The following is a 23,752-nucleotide window of genomic DNA, read 5'->3' on the forward strand; positions in this document are numbered from 1 at the left end:
GAGAGCAAGGCAAAGGGGATATAATCGTCGCGTTTCTTCCCTTCTCTCAATGACTGAATGAGGTCGTTTGACGATCGATCCTTGGATGCCGGTATCAACAGAGCCACACTACGGCCGCTGTGTGAATAGAGCCGCCTATATTCTGCGCGTGGGGCTGTGTGATCAGGTAATTATGTACCGTCCGCTATAACTCGATGTCGATCCTGGGCTGTGCGACCGGTTAGGTCACCTGTTCGTGTTCGTGTTCGATTCTGTGGGGGTAGCGTTCTAGAGCGTAAGAGGTAAGAGACTAAGCTGAGGCATCTGCAGGTTCGAAATCCTGGAAAATCCCTCTGTTGGGCTCGTATTGCCGACGTATTGCGCGTGCCGAGATGCCGACGGACGGTGCAGTATAGTAGTCGAGAGAAAGAAGTGAGGGTTGATTGGCTTGGTGAGCATACACGATACTACCACACAGAGTACCTATGTACTTGCACTCGAGGGCTGGCTCCCAGTGGTCGAGCGAGAAAGTGGACCAACTAGGATTGAAGGGCTATCGTGTGTGATGCGCTGTCGCAATATTATAATTATGTTTATGAGTATGAGTATGTATGCCGACGACCACGAAGGGGCCGTGTGATCCAGGCGTACAGTTATACCAGCCAGCGCAGGGTATGAGACTACGCAGGAGGAGAGAAAACTTCATGATTCCAGCCATTAGTTTATGTTGGCGGACAACTGCTATCTGGGATCTCATGCTACGCTCATCATCAACATTCGTCGTCAGAATTGGCTGTGCTTTCATTTCCACATTCGTGTTGAAATCCAAAGTGGAACCATGTATCGTAAGAAGGGTTCAAGGAAACTCGTAACGGCGTTGGTTATAGGCCCTCTGGTCCTCGTAAAATGCTCATCATCAGACATACCCGGAAATATCGTCATCATATCATACCCTCCCCATCTCCGTCATCTCTATCTCCCCTTGCTCTTTCTCCCTTCTGGCCCGAAGATCCCATCCAGGAAATTCCCAAATAGCTTGCCCGCGGCACCTTTTCCGGCAAGGATTTCGTCTAGCCGATCTGCCAGCGGATCGTCACCTGGGCTGGTCTTTCTGCGACCTTTCTCGTCGAACCTAGGCGGCAGCTCGATGGTTGCGTCCGAGTCGGCGGGACTTGCTACACGTTCAAGTTCTGGACCTTTGGAGCTGGAACTCGGCCCACCACGGGACGACTGAGGCTCGTGCGAGCGTCGGCGTCTATGTCTGCGCCTTTCTGTCTCGGCGGAATCAGGATGCAGCGATCGAGATGACGACTCTCGATTCCCTCGCCGCATCTCGTCTGGAGTTGAGTCGGTGTCATCTCCTGCTTCATAACCGCGGGCATGTGAATGCTTAGGTCGACGGTGGCGGAGCTCAGGACTTGATGGCTCCGACTCGAGTGGGGCACCATCGGAGAACTCGGGTTTGTCGGCGAATTGGACACTCTTTCGGGATGTCGAGGGTGGTTGAGATTGGGAACGCGGAGGAGAGACGCCCCGAGTAAAGGGTGGAGGATACGTCTCCTGACGGGCCAGGTTGGCCGCAGGAGACGGTCCAGGAATAGGTGGTTCATAGGTAGAAGTTGAAGGAGGAATGGGTGGCGCAGGGTTGGAAGATGGTTGGGTACTGGCGAATGGTGGCCGAGCGGCAGGGAAAGGACCAGGAGCTGCTCGGTTTAGACCTATATACGCGAATTTCATGTCAGCCTGTGGGAAGGGGTCGCTTCGCGGGATCTCGAGGAGCTACACGACTATGACATACCATCTGGGATATGGTTCTGGTCATTCATGGGAGTGGTAGGTGCAAAAGGATTGCCAAATACAGGACTCGGCTCAGCACTCACATTTTCAGGACCGCGTGGTGCGTAAGGGTTGGCACCAGAAGCATAGGCGTCGTAGGGTTGAGCCGGCGCGGGCGGAGCACCTGGCGGAGGGGGAGGAGGTGGGTAGCCTTGTTGACCGTACGGCGCGGACCCGGGTGGAGGGGGTGCCATGCCGGGCCCAGCTTGTGGTGGATATTGCTGTGGGATAGAGCCGGGTGGTGGTGGGAACTGGCTAGATTGCGGATAGAATCCCTGCTGGGTGGCGTAAGGGTCGTGAGCCGGAGGCGGTGGTGTTGGAGCATATTGACCGCCTGGAGCGTAATTGTTGTCCTCGTATGGATCACGGCCATATCCTTCTTCGTGTTGACCTAGGATACGTTAGCTGCACTCCTATGTTAACCTGGATCTTAACTCACGTCTTCGTGCTCTGCGCTCCCGCCTCTCTTGTCTTCTTCTCTCGGCTTCACTAGCTCCAGCAGCACCGGCTGCGGCGGCCGCTGTCACCCTAGCTGCGTCTCTCGAATGTCTCCGTCCACCACGATCTGGAGACGAGCTGGAGCTACGGTCCCTCCTCCCACCACGATCCCGGCTCAAACTACGGCTCCTGCTTCTCGTTCCCCGTTGAGCACCATAGCCTGCTGCAGCACCTGCAGCAGCAGGAACGACTGCGCTGGAGTAATAGCCTTCTTGCGGTGGGGGTCTACCATAATAGTCTGCACCGAAATTGTTGCCGTACATGGGTGTATTTCCATATTCAACCAAACTTTGGTCATTTTGAGGTGGGGGCGGTCCGTCATAGTAAGCAGAGTGCTCGGACCTGGCTCTGCTTCTCGACCTTGAGCGGGCACGGCGGTTTTTGTCCACAATTTCCTCAGCTTCCTTCTTGGCTTTGTGTTTTTCATATACTCCAGCGACCGCAGCACTGCCAAGGCCAGCCGCGATGACAGGTAGAGCCTGCCTGATTCGACTCCGAGAACGCTCCTTTCCGTCTCTGGCTCGTGACTTGCTTCTTGCGTGCTCTATCAGCGCTGCGACCACGGCGCCACCAGCACCGGCCTTTGCAATGGTGTTCCTGCGATGTTTCGGGTTGCGCGCATCATCCGAAGGAGCATCTGGGTCATTCTCAATGCTTGAAACTGATTCAGCCCTACGTCGGGATCGAGAACGGCTGTGAGAGCGACCACGCCTGTCATCATCGTCGCCGTTCTTCTTGTTCATGCGCTTCGTTGCAATGGTCGCGGCAGCGGCTAGTGCAGCAGCACCAAGGCCCACGGCGCCAAGAGTCTTCAACTTGGACGGCGACTCGGACCGAGACCTGCTCCGGTGGCGGCGAGAACGCGAATCAGAGCGAGATCTCGAGTGGCGGCGGCGGCTTCGACTGCGGTGCATAGACCTTGCCCGATGGATGCCCTCGGCGGCGAGGGCTCCGAGGGCGCCCGCCCCAAGGTCACGCCCGACACGACCGACGCCATGCGAGACGTCTTGGCCTTCTTTTCTTTTATGGTTCCGGAGGAGCTCTGCTGCGCCGACTCCGGCGAGAACACCAGCAGCAAGGCCCCTCTTGCGATCGGGGCTGGCGCTTTCCTCGCGGACCTCTTTGCGGACATACACCATGCTATCGTCGCTGCTATAATCACGTCCCCTTTGAGAGACGGAATCGTGAGGGCTCACCGAGCGACGTCTGCTGCGTCGTTCGTAGTAGTCATCATCGTCTCGTCGATGGTCAACGCGTTCCCTGACTTTCTTCTCGTAGAAGAAGTCTTCCTCTCCGCGAGGCGACCGCGGTGGTGGATCTCTGCTGCGGACCATGCTTCGCTCGTCGTCAATGTCTGACTTGCGAACGATCTGATAGTCATCGTCGCGCACTCGCTCTCGGATAATTATTGGCTCCTGCCGGATGATGATGGTCTGCGGAGGAGGTGCTGGAGCAAAGTAGTCTGTTGTGCGACTGTACCGCTGAACATCCCGGTCGTCATAGCCACGAGGAGAAAGCATCTCGTAATCATCCCGATATCGGGTGTCGACGACTTTCCGCTCGTCATAACGGGCGACTTCAAAGTCGTCTCGACGTGGCTCGTCCCGTTCAGCAGTACGTCTGATGATGAGTTCTCTTTCCTGCACTGGTTCCTCTCGTCTAGCATCGTAGACGACGGATCTAGCTCGAGGAGGAGACTCATCTCGCTCGCGCCTGATGACCAGTTCACGCTCCTGTATGCGGGCTGGTTCCTCTCGGCGGATTTCACGGGCAGGTTCATCAATCTCACGACGAACAATGCGTGTTTCTTCGACTCTTTCTCCTGCTCGTTCCGGGACAAACGTCCGAGCGCGGCCCACCGACGAGCGGCTGTCACGGTCATCTTCCTTGACTATATACCGTTTCACAGTCGTGTATCCGCCATCACGACGAGCCGAGGAAACTGATGTGCGGGAGTCGTCATAACGATCCCGGTAAACAGAGCCCATGCTGGGCTCGTGCCGGAAGCGAGCGGCACTGCGATACGAAGAACAGACGCGCAGGCGGGCGGGTTTCAGGTGCGGTCGAAGTCAATCTCGTCTGTGAGGTAATGTTAGCCGAGTAGCGGCTCGGTGCGGTCTCGTTGCTCGTCAAAGAATGTTAGGAGGAGGGAGGATGAAAGATGGGTAAGATGATGAGGAGAGCAGTTGGGCGTGAGCTGGCAGCAGGGGATTATCTGAATGGGGGTGGAAGGATCAGATGGCGCATGCAGCTGGACGAGAGTAGAGACGGGGCAACTCGCACGTCCCAGCCTGGTGAGCGTGCCCAGATGTTCTGCGATGCTCCGGAATAACGACCAGTGGGAAGAGCGGGTGCCCTTGCGCTGGACAACTGGGAAGCTGGGCCGTCCGAAATATTGCAAAGCTGGCTTGGGCAGCCGTAGAGTGGTGGAAAAGTGGGCTCAGGCTTGGGTTGAGAGGGGAAGAAGCTGAAGATGGAGGGGCAATTCGTGGTGGGAAATTGGTGGGCTGGTCGAGAGGACAGCGCAGAAGGCAGCCAGAAGCAGGCGAGAAGAACTCGGGCGCCGAAGATGACGTCAAGGTACAGGCACGCAACAGTGAATGACCTGAATCCACAACTGTTGCTGTCTGACGTCGGAGTACACAAATGAGTCCCGGTCAACTACTAGGTATGTGGGCGATGAGAGCAAAGATGCCACAAAAGACCATGTCAATTTGCTGACCTGATCTTGTTGCAGCCTGACCTTGTAATCCCTATCACCTCGAAGCTCAGGCATGAGTAACCGGTGAGCACAACAAGTCAAGTGAACGGCTGGCCACATGCACCTCACCAAGCGCAGAAGGCCGCATGTTCAGCCATCAACTGCTTCGGCATTGACTACCTGATTCTCTGCCACGGTCTCAATCACTGGCACCGGACTGTTATGAACACAATGAAAGAAATCGCAACTGACGGTGGCCCTACGCGAGGCTTACCAGGAATTTGTCCCCAGTGCGCCTCTATGCCCCTTTTCCATGACTTCCCAGTCCCTGCTTGGCCTATCTACTTTGCTTTCTTTCGCCATTCTCCGCCGACCGCTGTATCGTCAAGTATAACTTGCAGTTCCCAATGCTTTTGTCTTTTCCCGACTTTTGCCCTCCGGGTATCTGAGTCGTTGGATCGTGATATGCCTCCCAGAATAACAGGGTAGGACTTGTTCATTCATGAACAAACGAAATTCGTTGCAATCATAACTTCAAAACTCCTCTGCCCCAGATGAAGAGGTCGCTTGCTTTCGATTTCTCCCAGACGGATGCAATACACCATCCCGCCATCGCAAAGTGATGCACCACTTGTTGGTACCGCAGCCTCCTCCCTTGACAACATGCCTCTGCCGCGCTGGAACCCCCTAACGTGTCTCAGGCAATATTGGCTGTGATGACTTGGCTTCCGTTGCCAGCGCCCGTTGCGTCGACCGACGATGATCCTGCAACAGCCTAAAGCTTGAGAAGCTGCGGGTTATCACCGAGGTCGGCCGTGGAGTCATCGTCGGTGGGTAACACCTTGATGCGGCTACCGATCTTAGCGGACCGGGTCTTCGAGCTCAGGGGCAGCTGATATTTGATCACCCCCCTGACGATAAGATCAAACGGATGCTGTAGCACTCTCTCCCATCTCGCAGACCCTCCCACTTCCGTCTTGTTGCCTGGTCTGGCCAGCCGGATCTCGCCTACCGAGGAATGATAGCTGTGACGAAGCGGCGAAGACTCAAATACCAAGGGCGAGTCGAACTCAAGAACTCTGCCCAGCAACATTTTCTGCGTGCCCGATTCGGGATCGTCTATCGGATCAGTGCCCTCGTCGACTCCGTCATCCGACTGCCATGGAGGCCAGTCAAATCCCAAGCTCTTTGTATCTTGACGACTGGCCCAACGGAGTCGGCTCTTCTGCGATTGGTGTTCCCAGTTAGACGTGGACCCCACATAAGGACTTTCGGCGAACAAATTGACGTCTAGGTCGTTCACCGTAATGGCAAATAGATTCGTGTTAAGCGCTTCGACCTGCAGGTCCAGCATCAATTCCTGCTCAGATGCAAGCACGTTCTGAAGATGTGTGATAGAGACATCCAGCAGTGGCCTGTTGAGAGCCATGACAAAGGTGCTGACCCCGACACAAACAACGAGAATCACGAGACCAAGACAAATGCAACTCAGCCACCCGCCACAGTAACCCCGGTCGAGTGGTGTGTTATAATCGAGGTGTCGGAAGGTCGCGCTGTGAGGGCGACGACTGTGGCGGGTGCGATTGACCCGAACAGAACCCATCAAAGGCGTTCTTTCATCGTCGGCTGCGTCGTATGGATCGAAGACCTCGCCTTTACGCGGAGTTGAGGAAAGTCGCCCATTCGAATTTCTCGGACTGTTAGGACGAGAGAACCGTGACAAGTTGTTCGTAGAAGGCCGTGGCGAATTTGGCTTGTTTGCCTGGGTGAAGGTCGAGTCTGCGTCCAATATTGAGGCGTGGTGAGGTCGACCATGACGAGTAATATGGTGGTGACGAGGAGTCGAACTGGTGGTGCGCTGACTTCCGCGTCCTTCTGGGCCTGCCTCCCCATCGAGATGGTTGTTATAGGCGCTGTTGGAAAACTTCATGCTCTTCTTCCCAGGTATCGCCTGGCTGCCGCTGCGAATACCATGCTTGCTGCGGCTGCCAAACTGTTCTTGACTGGCCAGCGAGGTGGCACTCGGCGTTCGAGAGTGATGACGAGCCGGCCTGTTGTCGGGCGGGTTGGACTCATAGACAAAGGTCTCGTCCGAATCGTCCGATTCAGCTTCATCAACCGCGCTCGCAACCCTTGCCTCAAACAAATCAGCCTTCGAAGTGATGGTCCCGGCATGGATTGATGGTGCTTTGCGAGGCTTCTCCTTTTTCTTCCTCGGTCTGATGGTCTCATTGCTTGGTTTGGTTCTGACACTGCCATTGCCATCCCTATCCCTTCCACTTCGGTCAGGGCCTAGCAATTGGGGCATGGATGTAACAGTCTCTGTCTCCACAGTCATAGTCCTAGGAGGATCCGGTTGCTTTGGTTTAGAACCTGTAAGGCTGCTGAAGGAGCGTTTTGCTAGGTCCGAAGCTGGGCGGGAACTACTAGGAGCTCGCGATCTTCGACCACCTTCAATCTTTGCCGCTGCCATCTTTGAAGGGCCTTCACCAGCACTTCCTTCACCATCTTTTGCTATCGGTTGTTCTGGCCGAGATTCATTCTTCTGATCGAGAGATGAGATATCCAACTTCTGGTCTGTAAGCGACGTCATCACAGGGCCGATCGAAGGAGTAGTTGGGACACTGTTTTCGGCCACCGTTTCCAAGGTACTTGTTCCTGTACTTGCACCTCGAGCTGACGTTCTTGTGGTGGGCGGTCCAATGTGTTCTTGTGAGTCTGGGACATGCATCGCAGCAGCTTGATCAGGGTTGGAGGCGGGTGCCAGTCTCTTCAGGGAGGTGTTTGACGGTGTTTGGTCCGCCTCATTTCTCTTGCTCGACGGCGTTCTTTGCGCTGTCTTGGACGGTGGAGGAGACTTCAGTCGGGGGGAAGTGGGCCACGAAGGTGTGGCTTGTATAGGCTTCGTGGATCTCTCTGACGAGCGACCACCTTCGAGCACCGAGTCTACGGTGGGGGGTTGTAGAATGGGCCTGTGGGCTGACAGGGCTCGTTGGACTGCTGCAGCAGAAGGCATTGTGGATAAGGATCCGGTTGCCGTCGAATTGCGAGTCGGGCTGAATTCCTGACTGCCCTTGCGAGATCTCGATAGCGGAGGTATGCTGGATACACTGCGCGAACTGCGGGCGGGAGACGCCTCGCGAGATGTGTTGGCCATATCGCCGGCTGCTTGCGGAGGAATATTGTCCGCCGGTGGTCCTAACATGATTCAAGGCAGGGATTCAGGCCGGGGCCGTTGTGCTACTCCTCTGTCCGGCTACGATCCGGACAGGCTATCTATGACTGACAAGTGGATTCGGAGTTTGCAGGATCATCGCGGCAACATAGGCCGGATCGGAAATAGGCGGGAGGACTGTTAGATCGGGGCAGGGTACTCGTCCCTGGCAGGCATCGGAGACCACAGTAGAAGAGGAAGGCGAGTAATCGGAGGAAACGGATTGCGTGAGGATGACAGGAGGCGAGAGTTGTAAATGGTGGTGAGAGGCATGGGAAGACCAACAGAATAATGGGGATCCAGGATGAAGGGATGAACCAACAACAATATCGCAGGCGAAAATGCACAAATGGCGGATGGGAGAAAGAACCGGGGAAGCGACTTGCCGGTCGACGCTGAGTGGATTATTGCCCGTCCGCATCGCCGTCATGGTTCGCTGCCACAGTAGGCGACCCCCCAAACTGTGGCTAGGCGCTGTCTGATAGGTGGCTTGCCCCAACTTTAGCCCTCACTTAGGCCCTGCACCTGCAGACTGCAACGTGGACATTGTGCTTTGCCAGGTGGCGCCCTCCCGCTACGAGCCTGCAGCCTGCAAGCCGAGGAAGGCTTCGACGCACCACAATAATGTTGTGCCGCCACTTGCTCATCGATTTTCAGACGTCCCGAGCATTTCGCTCGCAATCGTCCTCCAAGAGCGCGATTAGCGTCACTGTCGCTGGAACGGAGCCTGGGTCCGGTGCCTGTGCCTGAACCCCGACCGCGTTGGTTGCTGACATTGGTGCTGGGAAGCTAAACGCTTTCGAACGACCCGACTTTTCGCGAGTCCGGCACTGACTCGTTCGATTCTCCGCGCGAGTCGTCACATGTACCATGGCTTCCAAGAGTACCTTATCCTATGCTCAGCGTGCTGCGAGACACTCCAATCCTTTGGTCAAAAAGTTATTCGAAATAGCCGAGAGGAAGAAGACCAATGTCGTCCTCTCCGCGGACTTGGCCAGCACAAAAGAACTTCTGGCTATCGCTGACAGTAAGTTGACGCTTCGAAACCTCCCATTACAGCGAGATAAACGTGAACGAACAGTAAGACGGCTGTGAGATCAATGCCAAAATCGTCTGGAAATGCCATCTTGCCATTCTGTGGAAATTGATTTGAATCGAGTCTGACACCCACTCCCCATCATGTAGGCCTAGGACCCCATATTGCAGTCCTCAAAACGCACATCGATATTCTCTCTGATTTCGGTCCGGCTACCATCAGAGGTTTGACTGAACTTGCCCAACGGCATGACTTCCTTCTCTTCGAGGACAGAAAGTTCGTCGACATCGGCAACACAGTCCAGAAGCAGTACAAAGGGGGAGCTCTGATGATCCATGAATGGGCGCACATTGTCAATGCTACCATTCTCCCTGGTGAAGGTATTATCCAGGCCCTTGATCAGACTATCCGTGAAGGGGGAATCACGGAACGAGGCGTTCTGATTCTGGCCGAGATGACCTCAAAGGGCTCACTAGCAGTTGGTGAATATACTCGGGTATCGGTCGAGATTGCAAGAAAGTACCCCCAGAGTGTCCTGGGCTTCGTGTCAACAAAGGAGCTGTCCAGCCATTCTCCCAACGCCACACGGGATGAGGACTTTGTAGTATTCACCACCGGTGTCAATCTTTCCAGCAAAGGAGATGCTCTGGGCCAACAGTACCAAACGCCCACAACTGCGATGGCAGGGGGCTCTGACTTTCTCATTGCCGGGCGAGGCATATACGGTGCCAAAGATCCCTTGATTGCAGTTAAGGAATACCAACAGGCGGGTTGGGAAGCATACGAGCAACGAGCGAGCCCGTCACTCAGTAAATGAGCAGCGACGGGGCGCCACATTGTGGTACAGTGAGAACAAAATGAAGCCGCACAAGGCCCCGACATGGCATTTATTGAGCGTTGTTCTGCTCATCCCTGGCTCTGGAGGATCGCATCAGAACATACGAAGTACTCGTGATCCTGTATCCAATTATCTCGGACCCCACTACGACCCATGCTGAGGAACCATTTACTCTCCACGGACTTCGGAGTCATCCCCCTCGGAGAGCGTGCGCATGGCGTGCATGATCCGTCGTCATCTGGAGGCCCGTGTGCAGCGGTACCGATATCACCTGCTGATGTGTTCCGTACCTCGTATGTACGTATTTAGAAGTTGAAGATATGAGATAATCTCGCCTACTTCCCACCAGTTCCCTTTAAGACGAAGACAATAATTTCTCTCGGGCTAAAGTAGAAGAGGGGGAGGAGAAATCCGGGTCCCGCAAGATTGGAACAGGCTACAGTTAGGCCCCGAGCTATCGTCCTTTTGGGTTTAGCTTTGTTTTGCTTGGCGCTCGTGTCCGACGCGTCCGAGTCGAAATCTTTGCGCCCGACTTTCATCGACGTGTCATCGAGGCCCTCTGGCCTGTGAATATTGTGTACAAGCAAAGACACTGAAACTCGAACAGGACACACCCAACTTGATCCAGACATCTGGCGCTGCGGTTTCTCGTTCAACAAATCTAGGACACGCTCTGGCAACAAACAAAGAACCGTTACGACGAGCGCTTTATCGATCGCCACAAACAAATACCCGTTGCTGTCACCGATAGCGCTTTCCGCGCACGCGATCGTCCGGACCCTGACGAAAGACCAACACACCAACACACCAACACACCAGCAACATCAGCAGTTGCGACCCAACTGAGCCGGCCTTTTCCTCGACCCGACGATCAGGGACCTGGTTGCTGCCTACCCGCCTACCTCAACCGTCACCAGACAAGTCTTGCCGATTTCCTCCAAACTACCTTCACTCCACCTCTCGACCTCTCGACTTCCCACTGTCCTCCCCCATATCCATTTGACAGCCAGCCACAGTCGCTCAGACGAGCCCTCCGACATCTCGATATCGCTTCAACAAGCTACCACCACTACTGTCTTCACGCCAGCTTAGTCACATATCTACATCCAGACATTATCGCCTATTCTCGTGACTGCTGCCGGGAACCATCGTCACCTCCTATTGCGCGCCTCGTTTGTCTGGCATCTCGCCGTCCTGGGCGCGTCAACGATGCGAGGAGCCCAGTAGACTGCACCGAAGTGTTGCCCTTCAAAGTATCTCCCGGACAACGAAGAGTTTGAGTCACGAACCATCTTGTCTCAGGGCGGTGCTGGGGTTCATGGCAGAGGTTGGGACAGGGTTTATCTAAAGTGTTGTGCTGAAAGAGAAAGAGAGCCGGGGCTAGCCATGATGACAACGTACTCTCCTCATCACGAGGAGCGTTCACCGAAGAGTCTTATCTCCCACTTCGACCCCCAGTCCGCCATCCGAGAGATCCGTCGTTCGTTGTCGCGTTCTCCCTCAAAAAACTCTGAGTTCCGCCATCAACATTCGCTAAGGTCTCCTGGACCCGGCAATGCGCCCTTCTCGCCATCACCACTGTCACCCTCAAGACACGCAGTTTCAGAGAGCAACCTACTCTTTGCAAGTATGGGTACTCCTCATTTAAACCGACCTGCTTCCACCTCGCGATTCCAACGTCCTGCACTTCGGAGAACGAACCAATCTCACGGAGTGACTCGACTGCGTACATCACCGAGAAGTCCAACCAAGCGAGCTCTCGCGGATTCGAGCGATGGCGGTAATGCGTCTCCGATGCCACTCCGCAAAAGAAGCTCAGCCGAGGCCGAGCGTGAACTTGCTTTGAAATGCTTGACTGCAGGAGAAGAGAAAGAGAACGATAAGTCTCCAGACGAACCATTGAGCTGGAAGGCTGCACATACCCGGCAGGAAAAGAGACGGAGTGGCGGTACACTGATGACTACCGTCGCTCCTTTGAGTCCCATGAAGCGGTCAGAGGGCTCGAGATCGGATGAGACACCAGCTTTTGAGAGTCCTTCAGCCAAGCGGAGAAGCCTTCATGGGCCAGGCCTCGATTTTAGCATATTTGAGTCCGACAGTGGAGATGGAGGTTTGTTTGGTGACAGGCGGACACAGGATGACCACGACTGGTTTGGTACCGGCTCCTCGCTATCGTCGACTCGATTTTCAACGATTCCTAAGCGCTCTTCGTCGCTCCGAAAATCGACCATACAGCAACGACAATTTGACCGGTCGAGTAACCTCAAATTCAATCAATTCATGGATGTCGACAGACCCTTGTTTGATACAACGCCGGTCACCCACTCGAAGAAGGAAACGCGTATGTCCCTGGACAACCATGTCGAACCCTTGCCTCGAGACAGCCCTTTCTCAAGTCAAGGACAACTTCTGAGCGCATCGGTACATCCTGTCACCACACAATCCCGCCACCCACTTGCGCGGACCATGACTCAATCCGCACAACAAAATGATGAGCAAGACGATTCGCCAACCCATGAACCAATCCATCGACCTACCAGACCTCGTTCACATGACTTCTCGAAGTCTCTCCCGGTCGGGTCTTCGAGGCCAGTGCCATCCTCTGACGACCATGATCTCTCTTCCCAGGCATCTTTTGCAACTCCCAGCAATTACAAAGCCGCCAGACCGTTACCTGCTGCCTTCATGTCGACCGGTCTAATCTCCAAGAAGAATCGCAACGTGGAAGACCCGAATGCTGGTTTGCCCAAAGCCCACATGCCAGATACACCCTGCAAGAGACAACCTCCGCTCTTTCAGAAGGATGAACAATTCGCACCTGCTAAGAGTGCTGTCAACAGACTCACTCGGCAGTCCTTTGGTATTCCTGCCAGTCCCCTCGAGATGAGCCATGGCCCTTCGAAGGTCTCAGCTTTTCCCTTCTCCAGGAGCCTTGGAATATTCGGTGCTCGTTCCTCCAAGCACAACCTGCTCAAAGAGGGAAGCTTTCCATCTATCGAAGCTGACGACAAGTCAATGGGTCGTTCGCCTCTCAGCCGTGCCAATAGCCAGTCGACTGACTCGGACTACCCCCCGACACCCACCAAACACTTGACTGAAGATGACAGTCGAAATTCGGTTTCTCCATCTCCGCATCATCCCGCCGTGAGTGCTCGTCAGTCTGCCCCTCCTTCAGCTCACGGAATTCGGCTGTCAAGTGGTAAGTTGTCTCCTATCATGGCATCACCAGGAAGCCTCGACCGGGACAGTGATAGCGCGATGGAGGACTCTCCATCAGCCAACCTGAGACCAAAGTCATCGCTGAATGCCGCCTCTATTTCATCTTCCTCATTCATCAAAGGTCGTACTTCGAGAAGCGTTGGGCTCCCAACTCCTTCGGCGGGAAAGACACTTTCGATTCCAATTCTCGATTCGCCCGCTTTGAAACGTGCTAAGATGATATCTGTACCCCCAGTAAGCCCAAGGATGGAGAAGGTGGATCGTGGTTCCCCCCATACGCCTTTGGACAGCTTCTTCCCACCTGATCCCAGTGGTCTTACGATTTCCGGCCGTGCCGAACGTCCACCCACAAGACAGAGCAACCTACCACTCATGATTCCAGCAACGCCTACCGGTCCCAGAGAGTACTTCTCCAATTTCTCCAACCGCCCCAGCCTGAATCTAGCTTCGGCAGACGCCACGAACATTGACGGTAGCTTGACCTCAAGGTTCGAGAAGGTGGATTTGATCGGCTCTGGAGAGTTTTCCCAGGTCTATCGAGTATCACAACCACCGGAGACATCTCCGTACCACAAAATCTACTCTGTGTCAGCAAGTCGACCATCATCCAGGAGCTCTGTGCCTGGAATGGTGTGGGCTGTCAAGAGATCTCGCTACCCTTACACTGGCGTTAGAGACCGTCAGAGAAAGATACACGAGGTGGATGTGCTCAAAGCTCTTGAACAGTCAGACCATATTGTGACATTCGTCGACAGTTGGGAGGAGAATGGACATCTCTACATTCAAACCGAGTTCTGTGAAGAAGGCACGCTTGATGTTTTTCTTGCACAGGTTGGCTTGAAAGCGAGACTGGACGACTTCCGCATCTGGAAGATCCTGCTTGAATTGTCACAAGTGAGTTCGCCCCAACGTGCTTTGTAGAGACCAAGCCTGACATTTCACAGGGCCTGAAGCATATTCACGACACTGGCTTTATTCATCTTGACCTCAAGCCGGCGAATATCCTCATTACTTTCGAAGGGGTTCTCAAGATCGCCGACTTTGGAATGGCGACTCGATGGCCAGCCAAAGCAGGAATAGATGGCGAAGGCGACCGCGAATACATCGGACCCGAAATCTTGATGGGCAGATACGACAAACCTGCGGACATTTTCGCCCTCGGTCTGATCATGTTGGAGACCGCCGGAAACGTCGAGCTACCCGACAATGGCGTGTCCTGGCAGAAACTGCGCAACGGAGATATGAGTGATGTTCCGAGCTTGACCTGGAGTTCCGCGACCAGTGGCATTCTGAGAGACGCTTCAGGCAATCCTGTCTCCCGAGAAAACTCGGTCGATGTCAACCTTGATGCCTATGATGGAGATGTGGAGGTGGTTGATCCTGAGAACCCCGGGGGCTTCGCGGCTCAGGACCAAGGAAAACCCACACGCTTCGTGCGAAGTGGCGAGCTCGTCCATCCGCCCCAGTTTATGATTGACCCTTCACATGAACATGCACTTGAAAGAGTGGTTCGATGGATGATATCTCCCGACCCGACCGACCGGCCCGTTGCCGCGGACGTCCTCAACACCGAGGGAGTCAGATGGGCTGAGGCCAGACGCCGTGCTGGAGCGACCGTGTTCGAGGGCAATTGGGGGCCTGCGGATGACATCCTGGCAGAGGATGCCGAAATGATCGATGTTTAAGCTATCTAAGCGGGTGATGCAAACCCCTGGATAGCAGAACAAACGTCGTTTCTTGGACACGGTGGGAAGTTTATCGGACACTCAGGAACATGGTTTCTGGCAACAATTTGTCTCATGATCGAAACGACATTCGAACAGTCAGCTCACAGCATGTTATTCTGGTTCTGACAAGTTTTTAACGTCGTCTCCGCTTGCGAGTCAGGGAGGGTTTTTGGATGGCATCACATGACTTTGTGGTTGTCTGATATGCACCTGAAGTTACGGCATCACCAGCATGTCGACCACGTTCATTTTTGCATGATGAAAGAGCTACCAAGACGGAAAGACAGAACTTTTTGGTTAACTGAGCACACAAGATATCTCTCAGCTGGATCGCATTAGGAGGAACAGCACAAGCCTTTGGTGGCATCAGCGGCATGGTCTCTCACAGCGGATATCCATATACCTGAATCAGGGAAGGAAGCGACAGGGTAGGCTGGTTAGGGCTGAATAGGGCAGGACAGGGCATGTTAAGGACCGGGGAGTAGCCTACCTATGTAAGATTTTGAGCTGCAGTTTGTTGAAAGCATACTACTGCATGCATTTTCCCCAAGGGAATGAAATGAATGACATGACATGATGATACACCTCTGACCAGCCATGAATGGTTGATAACATCCTTTGTTGTGTGCTTGATGTGTCGGCGCGACTGTAGTGAAAATCAACCTTCTCGCCGTGGTCCTCAAGAACTCGAAGGAGGGGAAGATCGATAGACACGCAGCGAACTCGGGAGGTCAGAACACCGAACTTTGCCAGAAGTCGACTGCCCCCCTTACATAGAGGTACAGTAGTTGGTTGGTAGTCAAAGCTGATCGATTGATTACGCGTACCGGTACTCCGTAGTGGTATCTCAAGGCCAAGGAACAAATCGAACCTCCCACTCCGAGAGAGGGGGAGTGATACTGTGAAGACAACTCCAGTGACTGGCCAGATGCACGCTCCAACCCCAATCCCCCAACTAATTCCGTCAATAACTTAGCAAAGACAAGAAGAACTGAGTCAGAATATTCCATTACATGTCCGTGCGGACCTGTGCCACCTGTGCCGCCTGGCGTCATTGCCTGGTGCTCTCTTTCTCCCCAGTGACCAAACGTCTTTGTGTTCTCCCTCGCTGCTTTGTGTCTCATCATTGCCTGGTGTGCTCTCTTCCGAATGATCAAACATGTTTGTTTCCTCGCTGCTTTGCCTGTCCTCGGCCGCGGGCAATCGTGGAATCGGTCTGTGTGGTATGTGCTTCCCATCGGACACCCGAATGAGCCGCGCGAATCTGTTACTGCTTGAGCATCTTCTTCTTGTCGGATCCCTCCAGGTGGCCGTTCATCTGATGGGGTGCCTCCTTTGGAGGCACAGGCATCTGCATCATCCAGCTCGGCAGGGCGATGCCCGTCTGTTCTTGGACCGTCGACAGCAACGGAGGCAGCGACTGCATGATGTTCTTGATCGGGGCGATGCCTTGGTTCATCCCGACGCCGTCGCCGCCGTCGGCACCGGTGTTCCAGACCGTGATCTTCGGTTGGAGCCCCTGGATGGCCTTTGCGTTGGCGGAGGCGAGTTTCTCAAACGTGTTCTCCTTGAGCATCATGTACTGGAGCAGGCCTTGCGGTCCGCCAAACGCCTCGGCGAGGGCCTTGTACGCCTGCGCCTGCGCCTGCGTGGCTTCCGCCTCGCGCATCTTGGCGTGGTACATGGCGTCGGCTTCCTTGGTTTGCCGCTCCACACTGGCCTGGATCTGCTTTTGCTGCTTGAAGAGCTGGGCTTCGGCGTCCTGCTTCTCGGCGTACGCCTTGGCGTCGGCGACCTTGAGCTGTCTGTACTGTTCGGCGTCGGCTTCTTGTTGGGCCGTCTCTCGGGCGATTTGGGCCCGGACGAGGTCTTTGGCACGCAGCCGCTCGAGCTCGGTGGCTGCTTTTTTGGTTTCCACGTCCTTTTGAAGTTCCGCGTCACGGGACTCGGCGGCTCTGCGAGCTTGGATTTGGGCCATTTGGATGCCCATGTCGAGTTCTGTCTGGCGGTTCGTGAGCTCGGCATCGGCCTGCGCCTTCTCGGCTGTGGAAAACAGTCAGCATCGATTGAAAAACTGGATGAGTGGGAAACTAACCTTTCCGCTTGGTCTCAAGAACGGCTGTTTCTGCCTCGATCTTGGAGATCTCTTGCTTCGTTTGCCCCTTTCTTCCGGCTTCACCGACTTCACCTCGCATGCGAGCCTCGGCGACGTCGATACGTGCTTGGTTGGACGCGCCTTCGTGGGCTTTTCGCGAGAGAAAGGCAAAGTACTCGGAGCCGGGAGTATCCTGGAGTTCCTTGACGTTGGCGTTGTAGATGCGTAGACCAAACTGGTCGAGTTCATTCTGGACGTTCTCAATGACCTGCGGAGTGATTAGCATGAGAACCCGTGGATTACCCAGTTGTTATTACCGCACCTTTTGCTTGAAGACTTGGCGCTCCTTGAAAATTTCTTCCATGGTCATACTGGAGACGATAACACGCGTCTCGCCCTCGATGATACCCTTGACGATGTCCTGGACGTGATGTCGCTGGGTCGGTGTGATAGCTCTGCCAGGCTTATTTGCGTGGACGGCTGTCCCGTCGGGATTGCCGCTGAGGAGCAAAGCATACTTTTTCAGTGCTTCGGGTTTGTTATCGGGGCCGATGGTGAACACGGCGGGCAGGGCAAACTGAAGCTTTTCGATCGTCATGGCTTGCAGGTTGAGGGAGAAGTCGAAGGGGGAGACGGAGATGCGGGCAACGCGTTGCCATGGATAGATGAAAGCCTTCTTGACGATGCGAACATCGTCGACACCAGCACCCGTGACAACGAGATACTCGTTGGCGTCGGAAATGTGGTACCACATGCCGGGCATGAAGATGTGATTGTTTCTGATGATAGACCAACGAATGAGGAGTGTACGAAGAAAGTCGCCGTTATATCACGGTGATACGGAGAAAGAAGTGACACAAACCTGTCACCGAGAAAGCCTGGGGGAAGGGAAGCAGAAGCAAACAACTCAAGGGAAGTGCCAACCTGATATATACCACGGTCCCCAAGCAAGCACGGCCTCCAGCATAGTGTTTGCCAATAAAAGCATCCGTAACGACCGGTGGAAGCAAAAGTTAACGAGCTACGCAACGCCTTGGCTCGTAGGCTATCGAACGTCCGTGGTTCCGATGGGCATGAAATCTCGTGCTGCGCATCCGGCGTATAACTGGAGGCTTTCAGTGAGTCTGATTGTTTGATTCCACTCTGTGACTGTTCGCTTCCAAGGCCAAGAGGAAAGTCCCATAGAGATATTGAGCCAACCTGAAGCAGGTAAGACGTACAAGCAGAACGCCCTGTGGGCAACAGACGGAGTCAGCAAGCCGGGGCACAGTGTATCACAAGGACAGCTGCCGAGAACCATAGTTTCATGACAGAAGAGAGGATGGTAGAGCATCGCATGTGTAGTGCCAGTCGCTGCCGCTGTTTCGGGCGTGTGGTTTAATTGGCTGCGTGGCTGTGCAGAAGGCTACTGTGTAAACGACGGGCAAGGCAGACCACTGCCTGGCAATCGCATGACGTCCCAAATCGCGGCAGACTAGCTGCCAAACTCTGTCGAGGAACTGGCGGCTCGACATGCTGGACGTTAGAAGAGTCTAGGATGACTGAAGCCGAAAGGAAAGTTGCTGAACATTCGATTCGTCACGGCACTGGCTCTAGCCGCGGCATTCGGCGACATGAAGCCGACGTAAAACAGATACGAGGTATTTACACATCGAAAGGTGTGCGCCCGATGACTGAGACAGTAAGCGAAGATGGAGATCCTACGAGCACTGTTGCTTTGCCGTGGTAATGTGTAAGTGAGTGGAAGATCAGTGGAGGATGAAGTCGCCTGGAATGAGCCTCTTCTCCTTGGCCAAAGCAATACGTACGTGTTTAGTTAGCTCGGCGGTATGGGAAGACGGGCGTTTAAAGCGGCAGTGCCGGGTTAGCCGAAAGCGCCTTGTTGTCCTGCGGCCAATTTTGGCAGTGAGAAGGCACTTGCACCCAATCATCATTCTTGTGCAGCGCACACAGTAACGCTAGAAGGCCTCTAGAAGCATTCGCCGATGTTTGGACCCCACTCGTGTTAGCTTTGTTTGCCTGGACACCTGACGGGTCTGCGTGCGCCCTGAGCCGCGGATGTGCTTCCAATTATCCACGCTCACTTTCATCTTTCCAGGTAGCGTACTTGGGGCAAAGTATCTTGTGCACGCCCTAACGGTCACCGGTTTCAAGCACGCCGTCGGTAACGTCGGCTAGGGCCAAGTCGCTTATCCTGTGCAAGCGCCGGAGAACTATTGCCAGCTCCCTCAATACTAGTGACTAGCGACCAAGGCAATGACTTGCAGACGAGGCATGACGTCCTGACTGGGTGCTTGTGACTCTTTACAACCGGCAGTCGTCTGAAGGTGAGAATCCTCCCAACATGAATGGCTTCTGACAGCTATTCTTCCGCATTTTTGACGAGCCTCTTCTCTCAACCAAGGTCAAAGGTCCGAACAAAATGTCCAAATCAGACCCTGATTCCTCTGTCCCAAGCGACCGCATCCCTACATACGAAGAAGCGCTGGCTTCGTCCAGCAGTCATACAGTAAGCTGGCCACGGAGGACAACATCTAACGCGATTAGTATTCGTGACGAACGGACCCGGCGAGTCTTCGAAGTTGTAACCAGAGTCATCATCCCCAGCTTTGCAGACCACATCTCGAATCTTTGCAACCACATCACCATTGTCCTTGTACCCGCAGATGCTTTTCCAGCCTCAAGGACAGTAACGGCGCAGAACATCGTCTCACCATCACCACACAGCTACAGGACCACGGGTAATGTGGTGGCCCTCGTGGGAACGGAGAATCGTGCTTCGTTCTGGACGCAGCAGTCTGTGCTGCAAGAACTCGATCGAATACTGAGGAGGGAACTCTCAGGCTCGTCACCAGCTGCACCACCCAAGCTTGTGGATGAAAAGACTCGGTCGACACAGCTGCCGCCACTCCAAGTCCAGCCAGAACCAGGAGCTCAACTCCCACCTCGACCAGGCAAGCAGTCATGGCTCAAACGCACCTTCGCCTTACCCGGCGAGGATCACGACCCGACAGGCGAGACAGGCAAATGGGACCTCGGATGGCGGAGTCCTGAACATCACCAGACGAACACAGATCAATTCAGCCCGGCCTCACAACGAAAAGATGGAGTGAAGACACTACAAGCCGACGAGGTATCAGTTCAGACCAAGCTTCAAGACGTTAGTTTCCGAACAGAGAATGAGATGGGGCTCCTCGAGACTACTACCATCAAATGCATATGGATCGAGATCGAGGTTGGCGTTTAGTCAAAGTCGAAAGAGATCGCATATAACTCATCCGCTGTGAGGAGAACAAGGAGGCTATAGGGTCACTTCACAATCTAGCCTTCAGGGGCATATTGGCCCGGTCAGGCCTATCAAGACCCCGAGGCCGTCACCGCACGAATACCGTCCTCTCCTTCTTGTTCCCCCACGCAGCGTCCACCTCCTCCAACTTCCGCACCGTAAGCTCCATATCCGGCAACTTGGCCACCGCATCAAGCAGATCTGGCAACTCCTTCGCGAATTGGCTCATCGCCCATGCCCCCGGGCCGGCCCCTCTAATCGTGATGTTCTTACTGCGTAAGACTGCCCCAGGAAGCGCGATATCATTGCCTGCCACCGTGCCAATTTGCACAAACTGCGTCGGCACAGAGGACTTCAACTGGTTCAACAGCGCCACAACGGCCGGTCCGTACAGGTAATCCAGGATCAAATGGACATCACCTAGGGACGAGAAATCCGTCCCACCCGCATCTGTTGCAAGAGTGATCCGCTCGTCGAGGTCCGCGATCGCAGCCATTTCCTTCGCGTTCCTCGCGACACCGACGATCTTGCCCGCGCCCTTGGCCCGCGCGAACTGCACGGCCACTTTGGCCGAAATGGCCGTCACGCCCATGATCACGACGGTGAACCCCTTCGGCAGCTCCGGGTCCACCCGTCCTGCGAACGCCATCCAGCTGCTCATGCCTGGGTTCGTGAGGCCCGCGATGACCACCGGGTCCGCGCCCTCGGGGATGGGCGTGACGCTCTGCTTGGGCACGGCGATGGACTCGGCAAAGCCGCCGCCCGTGGCGATGCTGTTGAAATAGACGCGCTTGCCGTCAGGTGTCTCGCCGACGCCGTCCGCGCCGGGGATGTATGGCATGGTCGTGGTCTTTGTGCTGTAGTGCGTCCCTGCCGCTTGGGCGCGGACAAGCTGGTGCAGGCCCGAGGCCAGGACTTTCAAAGTGACGGTGTCGTCTGACGATGATGGCTCGGGGTGCGTAGATGTGAACGTGGGCGCAGCACCCCAGGAGGAGACTGTGATGGCACGCATGATGGTGTAGAAGACAGCCCGGTGGTTGTCCTGGCCTAACGATAAGAAGTGGCGTGTGTGTCACCGTTGGTGCGATTATGATGGCGAGTGCGTGTGTTTCGAATCGAGACCAAGTACGGTCCAGTCAATAGATAAATAGCAGGAAGTAGACCGTCCAGATGAGTGCACTGGGAGTCTGGACACCATCCTACATACATAGCTAGCATTTATACCAATCTCACAACCCGAATACATAATTCCGACCACAGTCCGAGGCTTGAATAAGTCTCTACTCATCACACCCGATCAACGCTTCGAGGATACCGGATCACTCCGCACCACAAGCAGGGCCCCTGCCTCCTTTCCTCCCTAGTGCACACGCGCACGCAGTACGTAAGCTGCGACTACGTCGTGGCATTTGGCAGGCGATCTGGAGGCAAAGAAGTGGTCGAAGCAAGCGCAAGCTTACGTAACGTCGCTCAGCTCACGCAAGGCCACGACTGCTCCCTTCCCTCTTGATAGGCTCGACGCTGGAAACGGAAGCCCCTTGCCACGTGCTGGCTGGTTGGACGACCGCGGAGCATGAGTGTTCCGACTTGGTCTTTGTCACCCGTGGGGCATCGTTCCGTCAACTTTGGGTGAAAGAATCAGGAAAGACGGAAGAGGGAAGAGGAAGAGGAAGATGGCGAGAACCGACAACGATGTTACTGTACCACTTCAGGCCGAGAGTCTCGATGACGTGTGAAGAAGTGCTTAGCTACATACAATACTGTACTCGCATACTTACGCTCACGTCTAACTGTCTAGGTACTCTCAGCACGAGTTCTGGTGGCTACGACCTGCAGCTATGTAATTGCGTCGTCCATCAAGCCACGCGTCGGCTTCAGGTTGAAAAGGCTCAGATGAAGATTGTTTCAAACACATGTCAGGTCGAGGCCTAGCCCAGTCACTCTACGAAGAAGCAGGAAATGAGATCGCGTGAGCGCGATCACGACCTCGTAACGGTACATTCCCGGCAAGTAGCATCCTCTAGGATCTGCTCTTGCAGCACCATGTCCAGCAACCCCACTGGACTTAGTGGACTTGCTGTTGCGGATATACTCTCGTAGCACGCTGTAGTCAACATACAAGAAGCAGATAAAGCCAGTACCTCGACATTCACCACTTTGGGAAATCTGCGCACCAGAACACGCGCTGGCGCTGGGGATCCTGTGGTTCGACTGCGCCTGCCAAAGATGAGTAACTACTAGGTAAAACCTGCTTGTGGCTCACCCCTCTTGCGACGAGGCTGACAACTCCCGTTCATGGTATCACCGTCCACTCACGGTTTCCACTCTTCCTTCCTTTCTGAACGCTGATGACCTGGGCACCTACAGGTTCCGTGCCGCGGCGTAGGTGCATAAGAAGATTTTGTACGACGATGCCGGCTTCCCTCTCTGTGTGACCGTCGTCGACGGCGCGCTGTTTATTTATGACACCCTCGAAAACGCGCGAATGGAGGCAAATCACTCCAGGCCAGGACGACTAGAACCCCTCTGTATCAAAGAAGTCGCTGTTGAAAGGATCCTCCGTGACAGCGGATTCGATCCTTTCAAGCTGAAGGTCCTTAGCCCTGTCCTTAGGGCGCTGCAGAACTAGGTCCGCCGCTTCGATGGAGTCCTCCGGATATGGTCCGTCAGGTAGCTGTCTTTGAATACACGCGCGATATTCTCCCTATCGGCTACGGTGCCGAGACCGGCGCGTCGACCACCGAGGCGGAGCATGGCTTCCAGCCCTTCCAGCGTAGCTGGACCGTCCCATAGACGGGGCCACGGAGCCAAACCAAGCTCGGATTTCTTCATGCAGATGTCGGCCCGACGCACGAACGAGGTCGCGAATTAGCACCAAAAGTACACATCAAATCGTCTTGTACAGCCTGGCGGCTGAAGGAACTCGATTGTGCGAGAAGAGCGGTCCGATCGCAGCAAAGGCGTGAAGTCCCATCTGTAACATCGCCTTGTGACCGACCCATCAGATGGGAAACAGAGCAAATCCACTAGTCTCGTGTGGCCGTCCGGTCCTCCAGGCGTGTCAGGCTGCACCTGAATGTCCTCGATCATCCGTAGGATATCAGAGACATTGCGGTCTGGCGATCGCGGATTGTAACAGTTGCTTCTGCAAAAATTGTTGTGCAAGCGGCGAGTGAGCATGAGAGAATCAACACAGCGTTCGAAGTAGACCACGGCTTTTGCTATCTGCTTCAGTCTCTCAAGATCGTCGTCGTGTGGAAATTCAACTCCGGGTGCACGACTCATGGAAACATGCACGTTCGTCCCACAAGAAGCGTTTTCCA

General features: G+C 54.7%; 7 protein-coding genes across 7 annotated transcripts; 3 read left to right on the top strand and 4 right to left on the bottom strand.

Annotated features, from left to right (window-relative positions):
* Window positions 1-951: 951 nt before the first annotated feature.
* A1O7_06833 (uncharacterized protein) lies at window positions 952-4,301 on the bottom strand (the record flags this gene model as incomplete). Its single annotated transcript, XM_007760833.1, has 3 exons — window positions 952-1,697; window positions 1,778-2,206; window positions 2,255-4,301. The coding sequence occupies 3 exons, from the start codon at window positions 4,299-4,301 to the stop codon at window positions 952-954; spliced, it is 3,222 nt and encodes a 1,073-aa protein (XP_007759023.1).
* A 1,488-nt stretch (window positions 4,302-5,789) lies between these two features.
* On the bottom strand, window positions 5,790-8,219 carry A1O7_06834 (uncharacterized protein; the record flags this gene model as incomplete). The annotated part of the gene is made up of 1 exon (XM_007760834.1): window positions 5,790-8,219. The coding sequence occupies one exon, from the start codon at window positions 8,217-8,219 to the stop codon at window positions 5,790-5,792; it is 2,430 nt and encodes an 809-aa protein (XP_007759024.1).
* An 879-nt stretch (window positions 8,220-9,098) lies between these two features.
* Window positions 9,099-10,081, top strand: A1O7_06835 (orotidine 5'-phosphate decarboxylase; the record flags this gene model as incomplete). The annotated part of the gene is made up of 2 exons (XM_007760835.1): window positions 9,099-9,255; window positions 9,414-10,081. 2 exons carry the CDS (start codon window positions 9,099-9,101, stop codon window positions 10,079-10,081), a joined length of 825 nt encoding a protein of 274 aa, XP_007759025.1.
* A 1,650-nt stretch (window positions 10,082-11,731) lies between these two features.
* On the top strand, window positions 11,732-15,006 carry A1O7_06836 (WEE/WEE-UNCLASSIFIED protein kinase; the record flags this gene model as incomplete). The annotated part of the gene is made up of 2 exons (XM_007760836.1): window positions 11,732-14,215; window positions 14,266-15,006. The coding sequence occupies 2 exons, from the start codon at window positions 11,732-11,734 to the stop codon at window positions 15,004-15,006; spliced, it is 3,225 nt and encodes a 1,074-aa protein (XP_007759026.1).
* A 1,309-nt stretch (window positions 15,007-16,315) lies between these two features.
* A1O7_06837 (uncharacterized protein) lies at window positions 16,316-17,897 on the bottom strand (the record flags this gene model as incomplete). The annotated part of the gene is made up of 3 exons (XM_007760837.1): window positions 16,316-17,091; window positions 17,144-17,411; window positions 17,466-17,897. The coding sequence occupies 3 exons, from the start codon at window positions 17,895-17,897 to the stop codon at window positions 16,316-16,318; spliced, it is 1,476 nt and encodes a 491-aa protein (XP_007759027.1).
* A 1,668-nt stretch (window positions 17,898-19,565) lies between these two features.
* A1O7_06838 (uncharacterized protein) lies at window positions 19,566-20,390 on the top strand (the record flags this gene model as incomplete). The annotated part of the gene is made up of 1 exon (XM_007760838.1): window positions 19,566-20,390. One exon carries the CDS (start codon window positions 19,566-19,568, stop codon window positions 20,388-20,390), a length of 825 nt encoding a protein of 274 aa, XP_007759028.1.
* Window positions 20,391-20,517: 127 nt separating this feature from the next.
* Window positions 20,518-21,441, bottom strand: A1O7_06839 (uncharacterized protein; the record flags this gene model as incomplete). Its single annotated transcript, XM_007760839.1, has 1 exon — window positions 20,518-21,441. One exon carries the CDS (start codon window positions 21,439-21,441, stop codon window positions 20,518-20,520), a length of 924 nt encoding a protein of 307 aa, XP_007759029.1.
* Between the last annotated feature and the right edge of the window lie 2,311 nt (window positions 21,442-23,752).

Source organism: Cladophialophora yegresii (genome assembly GCF_000585515.1).
Source record: "Cladophialophora yegresii CBS 114405 chromosome Unknown aczIN-supercont1.5, whole genome shotgun sequence".
Classification (NCBI taxonomy): domain Eukaryota; kingdom Fungi; phylum Ascomycota; class Eurotiomycetes; order Chaetothyriales; family Herpotrichiellaceae; genus Cladophialophora; species Cladophialophora yegresii.